The 17,515-nt window shown below is 34.1% G+C and overlaps 1 protein-coding gene across 1 annotated transcript; it reads left to right on the top strand.

The window, feature by feature from the left end:
- The first annotated feature begins 5,550 nt into the window (after positions 1-5,550).
- LOC105620735 (facilitated trehalose transporter Tret1-2 homolog) lies at positions 5,551-7,065 on the top strand. Its single transcript, XM_012202226.1, has one exon. The coding sequence runs from the start codon at positions 5,551-5,553 to the stop codon at positions 7,063-7,065; it is 1,515 nt and encodes a 504-aa protein (XP_012057616.1).
- The last annotated feature ends 10,450 nt before the right edge of the window (positions 7,066-17,515 follow it).

The raw sequence follows: 17,515 nt of genomic DNA, 5'->3' as shown, positions 1-17,515 counted from the left end.
TTCTTCTCTCTCTCTCTCTCTCTCTCTCTCTCTCTCTCTCTCTCTCTTTCAGCCTCTATCTTTTATTTATGTGTGTACCTACTTTATGATTTATTACGTATTGCCATTGATCAATTAATGAATCAATTATTCACTTTTTATATTTAATCTTAAATTTTGTTTGTTGAAATATTTGACATACCTACTTGTCGCCGAAAACAGATTTGAAATAAAACAATATCTTTGAAACACTTTAGAAAAAAGTAAATTAGAATTTTTAGAATTTTAAAATGAATTTGTATCGACATTATAAGATAAATATTTTCCTTATTTGATACAAAAGTAAATGGAAAAAGAAAGAAAAATATATATTTTTCAAATTTTATTGGACCTATTGATTTTAAAATATATATTAAGAATGTATAACAAAATAAGTAATTATATTACGGAGAAAGATAATACACATGTAATATTTACTAAGATTTGCTCCCTCTCTCAATAATTCCAACTTCCTTTTCTTTTTGTGTTATCGTGTCGCTATATGTAATTTCTTTTCCTAAATTATATCTTATGCTAATGCACGGATATTGGCCCATACGAGAGAAGATATAATAAAACGTTTCCGTTTTGTCAAGTTGATGGCAATCTTGTCATTAAAGTCGAATCCTTTGTATTTGTATATTTCCACAAATATGCTCGCAAATATCCTTTGTGTCGTTTTGCGTTACGAATCTCTTATTGCGAGAAAATGTTTTGCTCATATCTCAAAAGGTTTCAACGAACGTTGGGACTCATAAAGTAATCATTTCGCCATCCACTGGCACGACTTGCATGTTGAACATCGGTAATATATTGGATATTATTGCAAGAGAGGAACGCGTTATGAATCCGCGAAGAGAAGCATGAGAGAGATTGGTAGTCCAAGCGATGAACAATAGCCGATCATTTTTCAAAACTGTTTAAATTGACCCGGAATCCTTTTAAAAAATTTCGTGAATCGGTTTTTAGATAACGTGAAACGTTCAAAATGGATCATAAAAAATAAACGATTTGCTACGTTGAGCAATATTTTCTCGCATCAATCTGCTATGTTAAATTGTATTTATGTACATCAAGTGTATTGTGTTAATTTTACATATATTTTGTATATAAATGTTGATTTCCCCACGGAGCAAAAAAGATTAACTTTTAATTTCATTTATGAACAAATTCTAATCACAGTTCTCTCTACATGATTTTTGTGCTAAGTATATTACGAAATGTTAAAAATATATAGTTTTATAACACTGCGCATTTTTAATTAAATGTACGTTTAGCATATTTTTATGCGAATTGCCTATTTATAAAACAATTTCAATTGCATCGTCAAGTAACAAAAATTTTAATTATTTGTTTCAACAAAAATTTCATAAGCTCATTATCCGCAAATGCAGTCTAAATATTTTTTTGATTCTATTTCACATTTTCACGTCAGTTTTCTCACGTCATTTCTATTAACTTTTCGTCGAGAATGTAGAATTTCGTCAATCCAAATTTTTGAGGTTGAGTGCAGATTTTTATATTATTCCGGATTGTACAGAAATCTGAAAAAATTCTTGCATACTTGAAAGCTTTATTACTAAGTTTTTTTATCTTTTTACTATATCATTGGATTGTATTTTATTTACTTTTTGTAGATTTAAATTTATTTATCAGAATTTACAATTAAATAATAAATCGATTGTGTTTTCAAAGTTCAACTGGACCGAAAAGTTGAATTCCGTGTTTGTATTCCTTAATTGATTAATTAGTTTTTACAGATTTCCACATCACATGGTTACCAAAAAAGCATTCAAGCAAGAACTTACCAAAAGTACGATGTTTGAAATTAGTCTGAAAGTCTTTTTTTCACTTGTCACATTGTGTCTTAGTATTCCTAAGGAGAGATACTATACTACTTGCTTACGCGATCTTCATCATTTGCTCCCTTCCGACTATCCCTCTTGTGTGGAAACTTTCCTCTCGGTTGTTCCAACAGAAGAGGCTTTTTTTCTTCATCTAAAACCCTGAACAAATGCATCCCACGCGAGTTGTTTTTTCTACTCCGGAAAACGCATCAATCTCTCTATGCGAACTGGCCTATCCGCGTTCGACGGGCATGAAGCGGCTTTCTCGAAGCTTTTAGTCGTCAAGTGTGCTATACGAACAAAAGGTTTCGAAACGGACAGATGTTTCACTAATGATAGATAAATATATTATATGTTAAAATAACACATTCTTTATGATAATAATTCAAATTAATTAAAAGCAAATAATATTCTAATTAATTATGCGCGTCACAAATTTGCAAAACAAATGCAAAAATATTATTATTATATAAATCATATAAATTATATAAATTATATAAATTTTCTCTCGTATTTTAAATTGAAATTTTCTGTTCATGTGAATTAAGAAGAACTTAATAATGGCCGATTTATTTAATTAATTCTTATTATAAGACAATCTTAAGTAATATCTTAAATGCTAAGGTTGTCTGGTTTATGACATCTTAAGACTACTTAAGACAATCTTAAATAGAAAGAATCGTGATATGGACCATTGGTCAATGACTTTTATATTATTACATTACTCTTATATAATATCATAATTATTATATTATTATATATGTATGTATAATAGTATCATTATAATAATCGCACGTGTGTAAATAATAACATAAAATACTTCACAGAGATTTTACCGTTGCGAAAAGTCCTGTTTTCGAAAAGTCTTTCTTGCATTATTTCAAGAGTTCGTCAACATTCATCTACAACGACTCTGGGCTTCCTAGTACTCGACATGCACTCTCATAAGAGCATCAACTATTAAATAAGTCTCTCTCTACACGAGGCTGAAAAGAGATGACGAGTGAAACTTATATTAAATCTTAGAATTACCTGAGGTCTTTCAGAAATTTCTTCCGAGATTGCGCTTATAAATTTTCCGTCAAATTTCGACGCTCTCTAAGGAGAAGCCTTCGTAAACATTGTATCTATCTAGAAATTATGCTGACGATATTGCATCGTTCCGCAATTTCTCGTTCATTTCATAGAAACGTTTAAATACGACATATATGTTTGTGTCTCGAAATATTAAAATGATGTTTTCAAGATATGAAGAAACGAGATTGAAAATTTACGTTATATTTTATACTAACTTTGCGTTGACTCTCATCGTTTTTATCAATTATTACGCTTTGCTTTCATGAAATTATCTGATTTTCATTCTTTCTCGAGTCCATCAAAATGCACCCACTAACTTCTTGGATTTCAGCGGATGCTCTCGTAAAAGCATTTGCCGTTAAACAAGTTCTTCCTCTGACATCGAAGTGCAAGCTCACGGGGGTAACGAGACTTTTGAGAGTTGTCGATATTAAAAGGCGTAACTCGTACGCGACGTGAGTCGAAGTAGATGAACAGGTACATTACGACAGAATATTTACCGTATATCAAAGAGTTAGAAATTTAGTAATAGAATTGGCGGAAATTTGCCAGGTTCACTATTTGCTCGTTCAAGCTCTTGATTTCTATTGGTTTACTGATTGCCTTCGCGTTGTAAGAATTTTAACTATCGACCGGTCCTGAAATACGCGAAACTTACGGGTAAAGTCTCAAATGAAGTCAATAGGAAGAAAATTTCTTTTGTTCACTTTGGAGAAAATTAGATCATTCGAATAGAATTTAAAAAATTTTTTTAGCATAGATTTTAACAAGTTAAAGACAAAAACATGTTGAAAATACAAAGATTATAACAAAGATTATATAAGATATAAAAAGATTTTTTCCTCTATGCAGTTTTTTATTGTACGATAATAAATGTAAATAAATGTAATTTTTGTAAAGAAGAGAAAATGATATTTACATTTTGTATGAATAAGAATTACTTAAAATTAATGGAAATTAGCAGCAAGAATGATAAAAATAGCGTTTAATTACATCTATAAAAACACCGAAAGCATGTTAAATATCTCTCGTTTGGCATTACTGCTAGCGGAGTCGTTAGTTTTAATCGAAACAAGTACACGATGCATTGTGGCACATCGATGCATATGAGTTCGACCCTCATCCTCCGTGGATCTCACTCGCGAAAGATAAATAACGCGAAAATCGCATTTGGCAACCGTCCAAAATACGAAACACCCTGTCGCTCGATGAAAGGTGCGTATTAAATTCACGGCTCTCAAATTCCCGCGGCCGCTATCCTGAATCGTTTAAATCCCTTTTCAGCTAGTTAAAATACCAGCGTATTCCGAGGCGCTGCGGGAAAATTATTTTGCACACGAAGAGAGAGATATATGAAGATTTCAGTTTGATTTTCATGTGGGACGTATGTACGTCACGCATATGGTGCGTCTAATTTTCTACACGATGGAACGGTGGACTGACTTAATTATTTCGACATGAGATACCCGAATTTACTTTTTGTGAAATAATATAGATATAGGATTGGATTTGTATAATATCACATAGATTTCGGATTCTTAATTGCTATGTGATAAGAAAAAAAGAAAACGATAAAATTGCATATTTAATCGATAAGCGAAAATATATTCAGTTTTATTTTTTATTTATTTTTTAATATTCAAGTTATCGCTGTGTGATTTTATTACATACATTATGATAATTAATGCATACTGTAAATTTTAAATTTGCATTTTCGACATTTTTCGGATAAGTTTAAAAAATAACATTGTTTTGAATTTTATACAACGTTACATCTTGATAGCTTGTTTATCTTGCTCTTTTTTCCATCATTTTTTATTAATATTGTTGAGAATATACTGGTAGGTTATCTGAATAGCTTCGAGCATTAAAGCCTTTGAAAAGAGTTTCAATAGTATTCAAATTATTTTGAAACATCTTGTTAGTTTATAAAAGAATGCAACATTATATGATTGACACAGAGTTTCCCTCTTTAAGGAAAACAATGAAATTGAAAGATTTATATTTTGTATTTTTTTGTAAGAACAGAAAGGTTCAAGGACTCCGTAACTGAATAATTAATCGATTTTCTTCTAACAAATGATTATTTAGTTACGATATTTGACACCTGTGGACACAATTTTTTAACAATTGATATTGTTTGTATAACTGCATAACTGCAGAGATTATCCTTATTTGACGGTATTTTATTATTTCAGTTATCGTACGTTAAAATTAATCCGTTTCACGATTAACAGTGGTTAATCGATAAAGAGTAGAAGAGATAAAATATAATCAGTCGTGACCTAAAGTGTATATTTTTTAATAACTTTATGAAGATAATTACAAATATCGCTTACATATATATAAGTCATTTATCGAGGAATTTTTATTTAATTGTAATATCTTACCAACGTTTCTACTAATGACAGTCTCATTTTATCGAACGTTCATAGTGCGTGAATTTCAGCTAATTTTAATTTGAAGAAATTTATTTGGAAAATGAAGAGATAACGGACGAAATTCCAGCGTAGATAAGTGTATATACATATTACAAATAATAAATAGTTACGTTATTTTTTTATCAACATCTTTGACTTTTTTTTATAAACGATATTATTGTACCGTAATGAAGATGAATGACTATGATATATCAGATACCAAATTCAGGCTGTATCTCAGACAACTGTTAACAATTTCGGGACAATTGATCGGAATCTGCGTAACCGGTATGTCGTTTGGCTACAGCGCGATACTTCTTCCGCAATTGAAGACAATTTCGACCAATAACATCAAATCTTTATTCGAATCTGTGGATGCGGATCATTTCGGAGTGCTTAGTATCGATCAAGAGTCATGGATCGCAGCATCTACACTTCTACCAATAGTTCCAGGATGTTGTACCGGTGGATTTATGGCGGAAAAACTTGGCAGAAAGACATCGGTGATGCTAATATTTCCTGTCTATCTTATAGGTTGGCTGATTATCGGTTTCGCCAACAGCATAGAAGTTTTAATAGCAGGCAGTTTTCTCTCTGGATACTGTGTCGGGGTCTTGGCGCCCATATATTCGATCTACGTGAGTGAAACAAGCGACCCTCTGCTACGTGGCATTCTACTGGGGGCAGGCAACTTGACCCTTTCGATCGGTATATTGGCGTGTCACGCGATGGGAACTTGGCTACATTGGCGAACCACCGCGTATATCTGTGGCGTGTTACCTGTAATCTGTTGGATAGTCTCTGTCTACTCGCAAGAGAGTCCATTGTGGCTACTTCGTAAAGGCAAATTTGAGGAGGCGAAACGCTCCTGGATATACCTTCGTGGCAAAGAATCACTTGAGGAATTCTCCCTCCTGGAAACCATTAGACTCGCGGAAATATCAGGAAAGAAAATCAAGAAACGATCGTTATTGCAATCACAAAAAAAGATGTGGACCTCGCGATATTTCCTGAAACCTCTCAGCATCATCTGTCTGTACTTCTTTATCATGCAGTTTTCAGGTTCTAACGTAATGACTTTTTACTGCATCGGGATGTTGGTAAGTGTCTCGCACTCGACCTATGCGGTAATGCTTATCATCGACACAATTCGTCTGATATTTGCTATTCTCATGTGTGTTCTTCTGAAAACATGCCGCAGGCGCACTGTGACGTTTATATCTTGTTATGGCTGTGCTATCATAATGTTATCTTTAAGTGTGTGCTTGACATTTGACATTGGAAAACCTTGGAGTTTCGTAATTTTAATCGTTACTTATATCATTCTGGTGTCATTGGGATTGACTACTCTACCCTGGATGCTTTGCGGTGAATTATTTTCGAGAAAGTATTGTGAGTTTGGTTCCGGATTAGCATCCAGCTTCAATTACATGTGCATGTTTATAGTAATCAAGACGATGCCGCTTATGATGGAATTTATGCAGCTTGAAGGTACATTCGCCGTTTACGGCATTACGACGTTGATCGGGAGCAGTGTCTTATACTTCATTCTTCCTGAAACCAAGAACAAAACCTTACAGGAAATTCAGATATGTTTAGACAAGAAATGTTACACGCCGAAAGCGCAAAATGTGGACGTACCGTTTGAATGTGTTTTTTCCAAGAAAAATGATGAACTGGATGAGAAAATGTTGGTTGAATGATAATCATTTAATGAACATAGATTACAACATATAATAAATATTTTTATAAGTATATCAATATTATAATAATTCCTATATTTATATATATGTAATTTGAATGGAATCTATAGATATCTATATATTTTATTTTAGTATGGAATATATTGTTGCTTTTCTTTCATAAAAGAAGCATATGTTATAGCATGTTATAAAGTAGGCACATCTGCGCACATTATATCTTTTCTTTCTGGTACTTTTGAAAACTTTACGTAAATCGAGACTTGAATGTTGAGATTATGAAGTTCAACTTGCAGCGATGATGTATTTGACGGTAATGTGTGACTGTGCATTACCGCAAACAATTTCGCATTGCCGTAAGTGACGACGCGATGCGTCTTCTTTGATCAGATACATTTCGGTCATACCGTAAAATTAACTGATGCGTCGAAATAATGATTCTGCGGCCGTCGGGACGGAGCGGCTAGAGCAATAGAAATTTAACTGCAAGCCTTGCCAGTATGACGGACCGTAAAATTGCGTTCTCACGTGATTATTGCTCGGACCACTTACCGCAGCTGATGAAAATTACGGTTCGTCCCGGCGGTTCGCGTGACGTTTTGCGGGTAGCGCAATGACTTAGGCGCGTACGCAAGTGAAATATGATGGCGGTGCTGTCGAGGTTATTAAAATGCGAGGAATCCTGATTCATTACCTTTCGTCGAGATTTCAAGGCGATGAGGATAAAGATTGTTTCCAATTTCCGGTTGATAGATGTATCTGCTACCGTATATAATATATATACGTAGATATTAAAGTTTCTCAATAGAAATGACACGTTTTCAATTCTAATCACATTGTTTTTGCGTCGTAAATCGTAAAATTACATTATGGTCGCCAATCGAATTCGACAGTGATGAATTTAATCTTGTATTTGTATTGGACTAACTTTTACTCGTTTGTTATTTCATAGTAGACAGTAATTCATAGATAGATCTTTCAGATATCTCTTCAGATACTCTTTCTGTTGGCATGATTTCAATCTCGTAGTATCAAAGGCAAGCGCAATAAAGAATCACGCTAAACTCCGATGGTTTTTCTCTTTTTAATTTCATCCCCAATCCTAACTCATTACCCTCTTTTCTTCGACCACCCTCTTATTCGGCTCGCCTCGTGTTGATTATTGCAAGCACGCAAAGCGGTCGTTACGTTATCCTTGCTTCTTTTTACTCTATAGCCATTTTCGTTAGTACTCGTCTTCGCGAAACTCAATTCACAGCAAAATATTGATCGCAAATCTTGCAGCGACAAAACGCCGCACTACTTATATTGCAGCAGCATATGATCTTTATTATTATTATAACTTTATATATTGATTAAAAATTTCAAGAACATACATTTATATTATATGTATAATTAATTTATCTTTGAGTGCTTATGGATATTGAAAAAAAAATATTTCTGCCGAAGTAAGAAATCTGATGATTTGAAAGATTTCACGATCAACAGTGATTGAGAATGAAAAGTCGATGATATCACACGTGATTTATGACGATAAGGACAATCTCGGCCCAATTTCCCACGTGCAACGTGCCTGAACTGCATATAATCTTCATGAATGCATAATGACCCATCGTGCGTCCTCTCTCGTGGCCCATTCAGGAAGGTCCTCGTGTAATGGAGAGGAATAAAAACTAGGTGGTCCCTACGCGATAACGTCGCGCCAATGGCGCTTTTTGCGACGGTGAAGCACTTTAGACTTCTCTTCGATCTATCGCCCTGAGAAGCTTAACAGTGGAAAATGCAGTCGAGCGAGAACGTTTAGCACTCTCGATTCAAGACATTTGTATTGATTCAGATCGCTCTATAGTCACCATATTATAAATATATATCGCAGTTCAAGTATAAAAAGTATTGATTTTCGCAAAGTGCTAAGTGAATTCTTAGCACAGCTTTGTGTTCAATACAAACGATAGAAAAAATTCATTAGGTAACATATTGTGAAACCAATAGAATTTGTTTCGAAAAGTGTAAGTGTTGAATTAGAGACAAAATATTGCGGATTAGGGAATGTTTGTCTTCGATAGAATCTTTTTCAATATCAAACATCAAATATTGCGTTTGTATATATAATATATGTTAAGCTTAAATATATGTTAACATCCATAACAAAAAGTGATTTTATTATTTTTTCATATCACAGCACTTTAAAAAGGTATTAAAAAATCGAGTAAATATTTATAGTTTCAAATATTCGCATTATTAATATTGAAATAATACGAATTTGTAGCAACAAAAATATAAAAGGATAGCAAATTTATTGGTAAAATAAAAATGTGACATCGTAATAGACACGCGTCCCGTGAGTTTTGTGTTTCATGAACATTCCTCGTGGTCATCACCGTCCGCTGTTCTATGTCTATGTTGTGAAATGATATCTTGTTTTTCATGAGGTTCTTTACGCATTTTCCGCGGAGCGATTAAACAGCAATTACTTTTATATCTCGACCAATGCTATTCTTTGTCTAGGAAACGTAGATTGCCACAGTTTCGAAAAATTTAGGCGGTTTCTGTCTCGCTCGACGCAATAAAGCGCAACTCCATTTGCATTAAATTTTTCAAACGCTGTTGTAAGCGGTACTTTTTATCGCAACATTGCGACACAGTCGCTTAAAGCGTAACCGCTGTTTATGCGTGTTTTTTTCCTCGGGACTCTTTGTCCGGCTTAATAAATCGTATTTGCGACCATTTGTAGCGCAATCCCTGTAATCGCAGGCTTCTTTTTTGACACATGTTTCGCGCGAGGCTAATAAATTGCGATTACATCTGCCGGTTCCCCATCCATAGCACTATTCTTTTGCATTGTACATGATTTTACAATAAAATTCATCATTCCATACAATTTGTCAATACGAGCTATGTCATTAAATTTTTACAAAATTATTCATTGTTCACGAGATGTCGAAGTTTAAAGAGAAGCATCTCATTGTAATTATGCGTCGGCAGTCTGTCACTTCCGATGAGAAACTCAAACTCTTCGATGTCATTAGAAAATTTATACGAGCTGGAGGACAGAACGTTGATTAAATCTGGGTTGCAGCAGAGATTCAAGACTTTCTGACAAAATTGAAGGAGCGATCTCCAGCCGCTGCGAGTAATCGTGGAACGAGGTGGTCTCTGTGAGAAAAAGAAAGTATCTAGAACTTTATCAAGTCCTAGGAATCCACTGACAGCGGAAAAAGAAAGTAATGGAAGGACCGGTTCGCACTTTGGAACTAAGGAGCAGGAGATAAAGGTTGACCGGTTTATCTTCGAAACAGAAAGGACGTTATCCTGCATCGAGAAAAAAAGAAAGAGAGAGAAAGAGAGAGAGAGAGAGAGTAGTTTTTATTTTAAATTAAATTAAATCTTTATCGTCTGCCGTCTTCTGTTATTCTGCGTGACATTTCTTTGCACTCCGTAGCTTATCTCCATTAGTAATTAGAAAGTATTTTGAAATAAATTCTTCGCTATTTTCCGTTTTTCTTTGATTGTTATGTATGTTCTATCTTCAATTGGATGCATTTTAAAAATGATAAATTCGATATTCTGACGCAATCGCCTCGAGAGTAAAGTAAATATTTTTAAATATTTTTAAACAAAGAGCAATACAAATACTACATTGAAATGCAAATTAAAAGTGTAAGTGAAGCAGAAGAAATAACAAATCTTTTATCTAAAATAAGAAAACCAAACTTAACGATTTATCCTGACATTGCTCAATGACGAAATCAACTCTACTTTTGGTCGCTAACGAAAATGTCGTTCCTCGCATCAGTTCTGCTTAAGAGCCTGACAGGGTGATAAAAACGAACTGGATTTTCCGAGACCTCTTTTCCTCCTTGCTCTTTTCTTCACCTGTGCGGCGCCTGCGGTGGCAATAATTTGCAATTTTTGTGAAACGTATACGAAGCCGGAGGTAATGTCGGAATCGACTTTAGGAACAACACTCTGAAAGTTTCGTGGACCGTGATGATGGTGTTTGCCATAAAGTCGCAAGTTAACCGGCAGGTAACAAAGTTGCAGTGTTCTAAATATGACGATGAAGTGGTGTAACTTCATTGTATTGTTTTCTTTCAATGACGCTATTACCTTTTTTATGATAGTGTTTATAATCGCGTATCCTGTCATTAATTTAATGAAAATTTATTGTAACTATATTTCGATTATTTTTTCTTTAGAAATGTATTTCTATATTTTATAAAATATAATTATAATTATAAAAGTGTTTAATTATAAAGATAAATGTAGGGCCAAACATTTTTTTAATAGTAACACTGAAATAGAATGATATATATATATATATATTATATATACGTGCGATATTTTTATATAGTTACATCTTTAAACAAAAAAGATTATTATATAATGAGAAGTGAAATATGTGTATATTGTGCTGAAAAAATTAAAAATTATTAATTTGAGAAAATACTTACACAAAATATTTTATAATCTAATTTTCGCAAAATTCAAGCGTCGTTGCTTTCTAAGAATTAGAAGTAACGATCTCGGTGCTCTTTTCAGCGTCACGTGCCTCGTGAAATTTTAAGTTCAATGCGCGAAAGGAAAACGTTCACCTTTACGGGCCGAAATCACGCGAACAAAAGTCCATCATCGACCGTAGAATCGTTGCTGAGAAAGCTCGGGACAGGAAATGATGTTCGCCCGTGATCGCTTGAAACTTCATGAAATTCTATTTCGAAGTTGAAACTACATTCGGTCCTGAGCCTCAGCTTTGCATAAAATGATAACATCTATATCGCTAGGGATATCACGCTCTTCCAACATTTGATGACGTTTGATTATAAAATGATCAGATATTGCTTTGTTTGTGTTTAATACGGTTGAAAATTCCTCATTTTTATGAACTCATTCGTGGGATAATATAAACATGATTTCACTAATTCACGATATGTTGAGATTTACAATAAATTGAAGTAATATAAAAATATAGACTTATAAATCTAAAATAAGATTGTAATATATTTTTCTACAAATATGAAAAAAATTAATATCATGCAAATTAAGATAATTAATCATGGAAAATAATCTCATGAAAAACAAAAGTAACTTTTTGTTTAAGCTGAATAATATTAATAGACATAGTTATAATTAATCTTATTTAGGTTCAACTTGTGGGAGAGTACAAAATAATTAGCATATTTCAATTTGTTTTAATATATTATTAATTTGTGCAGTCAGTAATTTATAGTGAGCAATATAGTATTTATATTGTATATTGTATCTCCCTATCTGCACACTTTTTTCAAAATATGTAGTTATAAACTTTCTTCTGATTAATAATGAGAAAATAAACATTACGAAACAAAAAGGAAACAAATTTAAATAACATCGATATAACGAAAGAAATTACATGATATAATTTGTAGTCTTCTTTGTTAATATTTTCTATGCAAAAATAGGAAAAGACCGTATATAGGTAAGCTTCTTAAAAAAGAAAGCGACTTAAATTCACGAGAATTTATCGGTGATACATTTTCGCACTGCTCTAAAACCGTGTGATCGCTGGATTTTTGCAGCGACGGAAAACACAGAGGGTTTTAGTTCGCAACGCGAGCTGCAGATAACCGAGCTGTGGCCAGACGAGGCTGGAATCTGGAGCATAAACCGCGTACGTGTATCTACGTCCGGTACCTTAAGGCGCTTTCCTGCGATGTTTTACGAGCAGTCGTGTGTCATTGCTACCGTCGCCCGGGCAGTCTTTCCCTCACATAACGTACTACGTAACAGTGTTTCACGATCGTGTTTCGTAGCGTCTTCGGTTTACCGAGAGGACGATGTATCAAGGAAGAACACTGAGGTTCAACTAAACGATGGCTTAAACCACCAAGAGGCTTATTCGACCTGTCATCCATCACGCGAATCAGACGAAAAGTATATGCGAATTATAATGTTATTTTCGTGTCTTCTATTCTTAGATTTTTGAAATAAATAAAAAATGATTACGTCACAATTGTTATTTGATCGGTCAAAAATAGCGATACTATTAGATACGTGTATATAAGCCATAGTCTTTTGTAACTCCTGTTAAATGTATTCTGTATTAGATAACACAGTGATTGGGTTTGTTTAAGGGGAAAGTGGATTTTGAAACAGCAGGTAACAGTAGGTGACATACAATCGAGGGTGGCACGTTATTCTGCTCGGCATGCAGATCAGGCACGTACCAGGAAGCATTGTGCTCAGCTTTATCTTCGCTGAGAAAGGTTTGGTCTTGAATATAAGATTCTCTAATACATTTTTATCGCAGATGAGGCGACTCGTATACAAACGATACTTGCGCGTACCGTGTTTCCTTGTCAGCAAAATGTTTTGTCGTGATTTACACTCAAAAGGTCGATTGCATATCGATTTGTGTGAAACTCCTATTCTTGATAGTCAACATCGTTTACGAGAAAAATATTGTAAACCGCTTCTTGATGATAAGAAATCAGTAAACGTTTTATTCTTCTTTATTAGAATATATTAAAAATTTTACTCCTTTATATACAATACACAGTAAAGGAGTAAAATTCCGTCACGATCAAAAATAAATAATGAAATTTCTGAAAATATCTAATAACGTGAATATTTGCAGAATGAAAACTCTTATATTTAATAAGGAGTTTTTGCAATAACGTGAATCCATACGGTGAACGCTAAAATCACTTTATCCTTTTCTTAATTAGTTGTCAGAAGAAGATAACCTGACCTTAGCGTTCACTTTATCTGGATAAACGATATTGCAAAATCCCTATTATTAATATCTTTTACCATTACGCAAAATTTTTAATGTTTAATTTTTTATTGCAAATATTAATAATAATAAAATCAATTTTATCTCGCTAATTGCTTATTCTGTATTCATCGAAACATACATCAATCAAATAAATGGAACAATTAGTGACATTTGCATAAAATTAATTTATTTCTGTTGCAAACTGACGAAAAATAATGATCAATCTGTTACGATACTATTTTCCATTCATTATGCATTATTCCTCTCTCTTTGATTATTGGTTACTGCTAATTATCAACTATGAAATTCGAACAGTGGAACTAAATCAAAGGGAAAGTAAAGCAAAGGAAATCGTCTAAGAAGTGGCGAACGGAGATAGCCACGGGAAATTACAGCGGCGTGTTCCTAGTTGAATATCAATGTCCTCGGAAGTATAGGTGCGCCGTTCACTCGCAATTGCAGTAATCTTCTGGTAATTGCTTCTGCTACCGTACCTAGATATAGCTACAGTCGGAACGAATTCTTGAATTTCTACTCGAAAGTCGTAAAAGATCTTCCCTGTTTCCCATCAATTCTGAAATCTGTTTGTTGAACAGTTTGTAAGGTTTTTACGATTTCTATGGACCTATTTTCGAAATATCTTGAAATGTGTGTGTATAGCGTTTATTGAACTTTCGATTGTAGCAGTAATTATTTTTCTTGTAATTATTTTCTTCGTATACAGATACAGCGGATTCTGTGATAGGATGGAAATTAAATGCTTGGAGCGAATGAGTTACTGGAGGAACTCTCTATTTCAGATTCGAACAATAAGTACTCTCGAAATATAAGCTGATTTTCGAGACGACGACTTGTCTGAATCACGAAAATCGTGTCGACGTTACTGAAAGTCCTTGTCCGATCTGGCATGTGCATGGAAACTTGCACTTACATGAGATGCATCCAGACGAGGAACTGTGAAGAACTCTCAGACCAATTCTCATTGTTAGTCGGCAAACGTACACGTCAAGAAAAAAGCATTAAGAGCCAAGACATGAGAGCGACGAAGACTTTGGTCGAATTAATTCCCGTAGCTGCTTAATCGAAAACCTTAATAAATTTTTTGTATTTTATTTACTGTTATTGTTAGCATTTTACTCTATTTCATATTTCATATTTATTGAATAACTCTTTACAATAATTCCTCTAAATCGTTTTTGAAATAATAAATTAGACACTGAAATCGATTATTATAAAAGAAGAAAGTTGATAATTTTAATTTTGATAAAAATTTATAAACATTTTTTTTTATCAATGTAATTTTGAAAAATAATTCTGTAAAAAGAAATTTGTGTAGCAAAAAATTGAATTTCCAAACGTTGCAATATCAGAAAAATGAAAATTAGATATTATTTATAAAGTTGATTATAAAAACGAGAAAGCAGATTCTAATTTTGATAAAGATTTTTCTATAAGTTTGTTTCTATAAGTGTTCTATAAGTTTGTTAATATAATTTTTTAAAATAATAATTCTCTAAAGAGAAATTCGTACAGCAAAGCATTGGGTATTCAAATGTTGCAATATTCAAAAATGCGAAATGAACATGATATATGGAAAAAAAGGTAGCACGAATGGCATACGATGCTATCTCGATCATCGGACAAATTGGTAGTTATTATTTTATCGTTCACAAAGCAGCAATACTGCAGGAAGGCGATATACCCGAAATTCAAAGCGATATCGTGTGCTGTGTTACGATATCGTGTGCATCAGCACGCCACTCGACTCAGAAGTTTTCCTGATTAAAACGAACGTGATAGCACGCGTTCTTCTTGCCATCGTCCTACTTACAATCAATAGGGAAGCTGTCTCTTTGGCTAGCGTCTAAATAATAGGAATATGAATAATATCGTCGGACAATTCTCTTTACTATCTCAGCGGATTTACAATCGATATTCACTAATAAATCATGCAAATGAAAGTCATAGCCTTTTCGTGTGTCGCCTTTGTACAAAAATGTTGCGGAAGTACAAGCGATCGAGATAATGTCTTCTATGGACGTTGTCTATTCTAACACATCTTTCATTATTCCTGACATGATTTGCATTATTCCAATAATGCACTTCTCTCGAAGATTATATTTTATACTATAAGATTAAGTTACGTTCCGCTTTTCATGTATCATTTAGACGTTTGTTCTTTGGAAATAAAGCCAAAGAAACAACTCGATATAAAAAGACAGGAGTACACAAGCAATCTTGATCAAATCTTTCAATTAAAGACCTTTTATATCCGTAATACGAATACAATACTGTGCGGATTGTAGAAAGAGCCGCTCTCTACAATCCTTCCTCTTTTTCGGGAAGAAATTAGAACATAATAACGACGCCACTCTTGCGTTTACTTGTTCCGGCAAATGAGAATGAAACTACCGCATTATCGTACACGTGCCGATGACTACGCTACTCGTACTGGCGATCGAGCGGACGCATGCCTGACCTGTCCGATTGGCTTTACGAGGCGGCTTTGTCGTGCCGAAGATAATCCGGGTATTGTCAGCGGTGCTGAACTGCGCCGGCATCATTGTCGTGCGTTGCCTTTGTGTTCAACCGGCGATTTTAAGCCGGTTATGACGTTGTGCTTGCCGTCTCGCTGACGCGTGGAGAATACCGCCAATTCCTCGCGCACACGATCACTCACATATACAGGACAGTGCATTCGTTGTCGCGAAAAGACCGCCGCGATTGTGCTCACTCAATTATCGTCCCGTGACCGGATATTTCTTGTACCTCCTTGTAACTGCTTTTTTCTCAAAAGATTTTTGATTTTTATAATAAAATTTTATGTAGCTGCGAGAAAAATTTGTACCGTTTTTAATTATGCTGAAAAAGTGATGAAAATTTTATCAAGATTTATTATAAAACTTTCTAATAAACGTTGAACAAACTTTGGTTCGAATTACTCTCCATTGCATTTTTTCCCTGTTTACGTTTATTTTCTCTGTTAATTGTGCGATGAACAGGAGACAATATAGTGAAATATCTCAAATTTTTAATAGCCAGAAACCGGAACTTAATCAGTCAAATTGGATCAAATATTTTTATATGCAAAGATTTGTTTCCTCCTCCCTTAAATCGGATCTCTTTTATTTTTTATTGTCATCACGAGTTATCAGTTGGTCGCGGAATATTTTGCGGCACTTAACGGTTCTCCAAGCGCCTTTCAACGCATATATCGTCGAGTGGCGCGCGCGATGAACAACATAGTGATTTTCACATACAATCATTCCCGGAACACAAGCGCCTATCGCCGATCACTGACATTACTAGGCCGTGAATCAATTTGATAAAACGTTCGCACGTGTTCCGGCCGATTTAGTTTATCGCCGCATATAATCGTGCTTTTGCCGATCGCGGCTCAGCGTTCAGAACGCTCGCTTTTCACCACATAAAGATTACGTGATCCTGACGGTAATGTCCGGTCCATTTATACCTTGCTATCTAATATGGCGTAAGTATCGGGAATAACGTCCATTTACGTCTATCTTGAAAGCTCTTTCATTTCATTGCTAAATTTATAAGCGTGCATGTCTGTCTTCTGTTTCCATACTAATAAAGATCGGATCTTGTTGAATGTATCGATAGCTAAATTATTGTTACGAATGATATTTGAAAAAAATTATTTTTCTTCAAATAAATTTATAAAAAGGAAAGAGA

This window comes from Atta cephalotes, assembly GCF_000143395.1.
Source record: "Atta cephalotes unplaced genomic scaffold scaffold00028, whole genome shotgun sequence".
Taxonomy (NCBI): domain Eukaryota; kingdom Metazoa; phylum Arthropoda; class Insecta; order Hymenoptera; family Formicidae; genus Atta; species Atta cephalotes.
The sequence above is the reverse complement of the archived record's forward strand: the minus strand, read 5'-3'. Positions and strand labels throughout refer to the sequence as shown.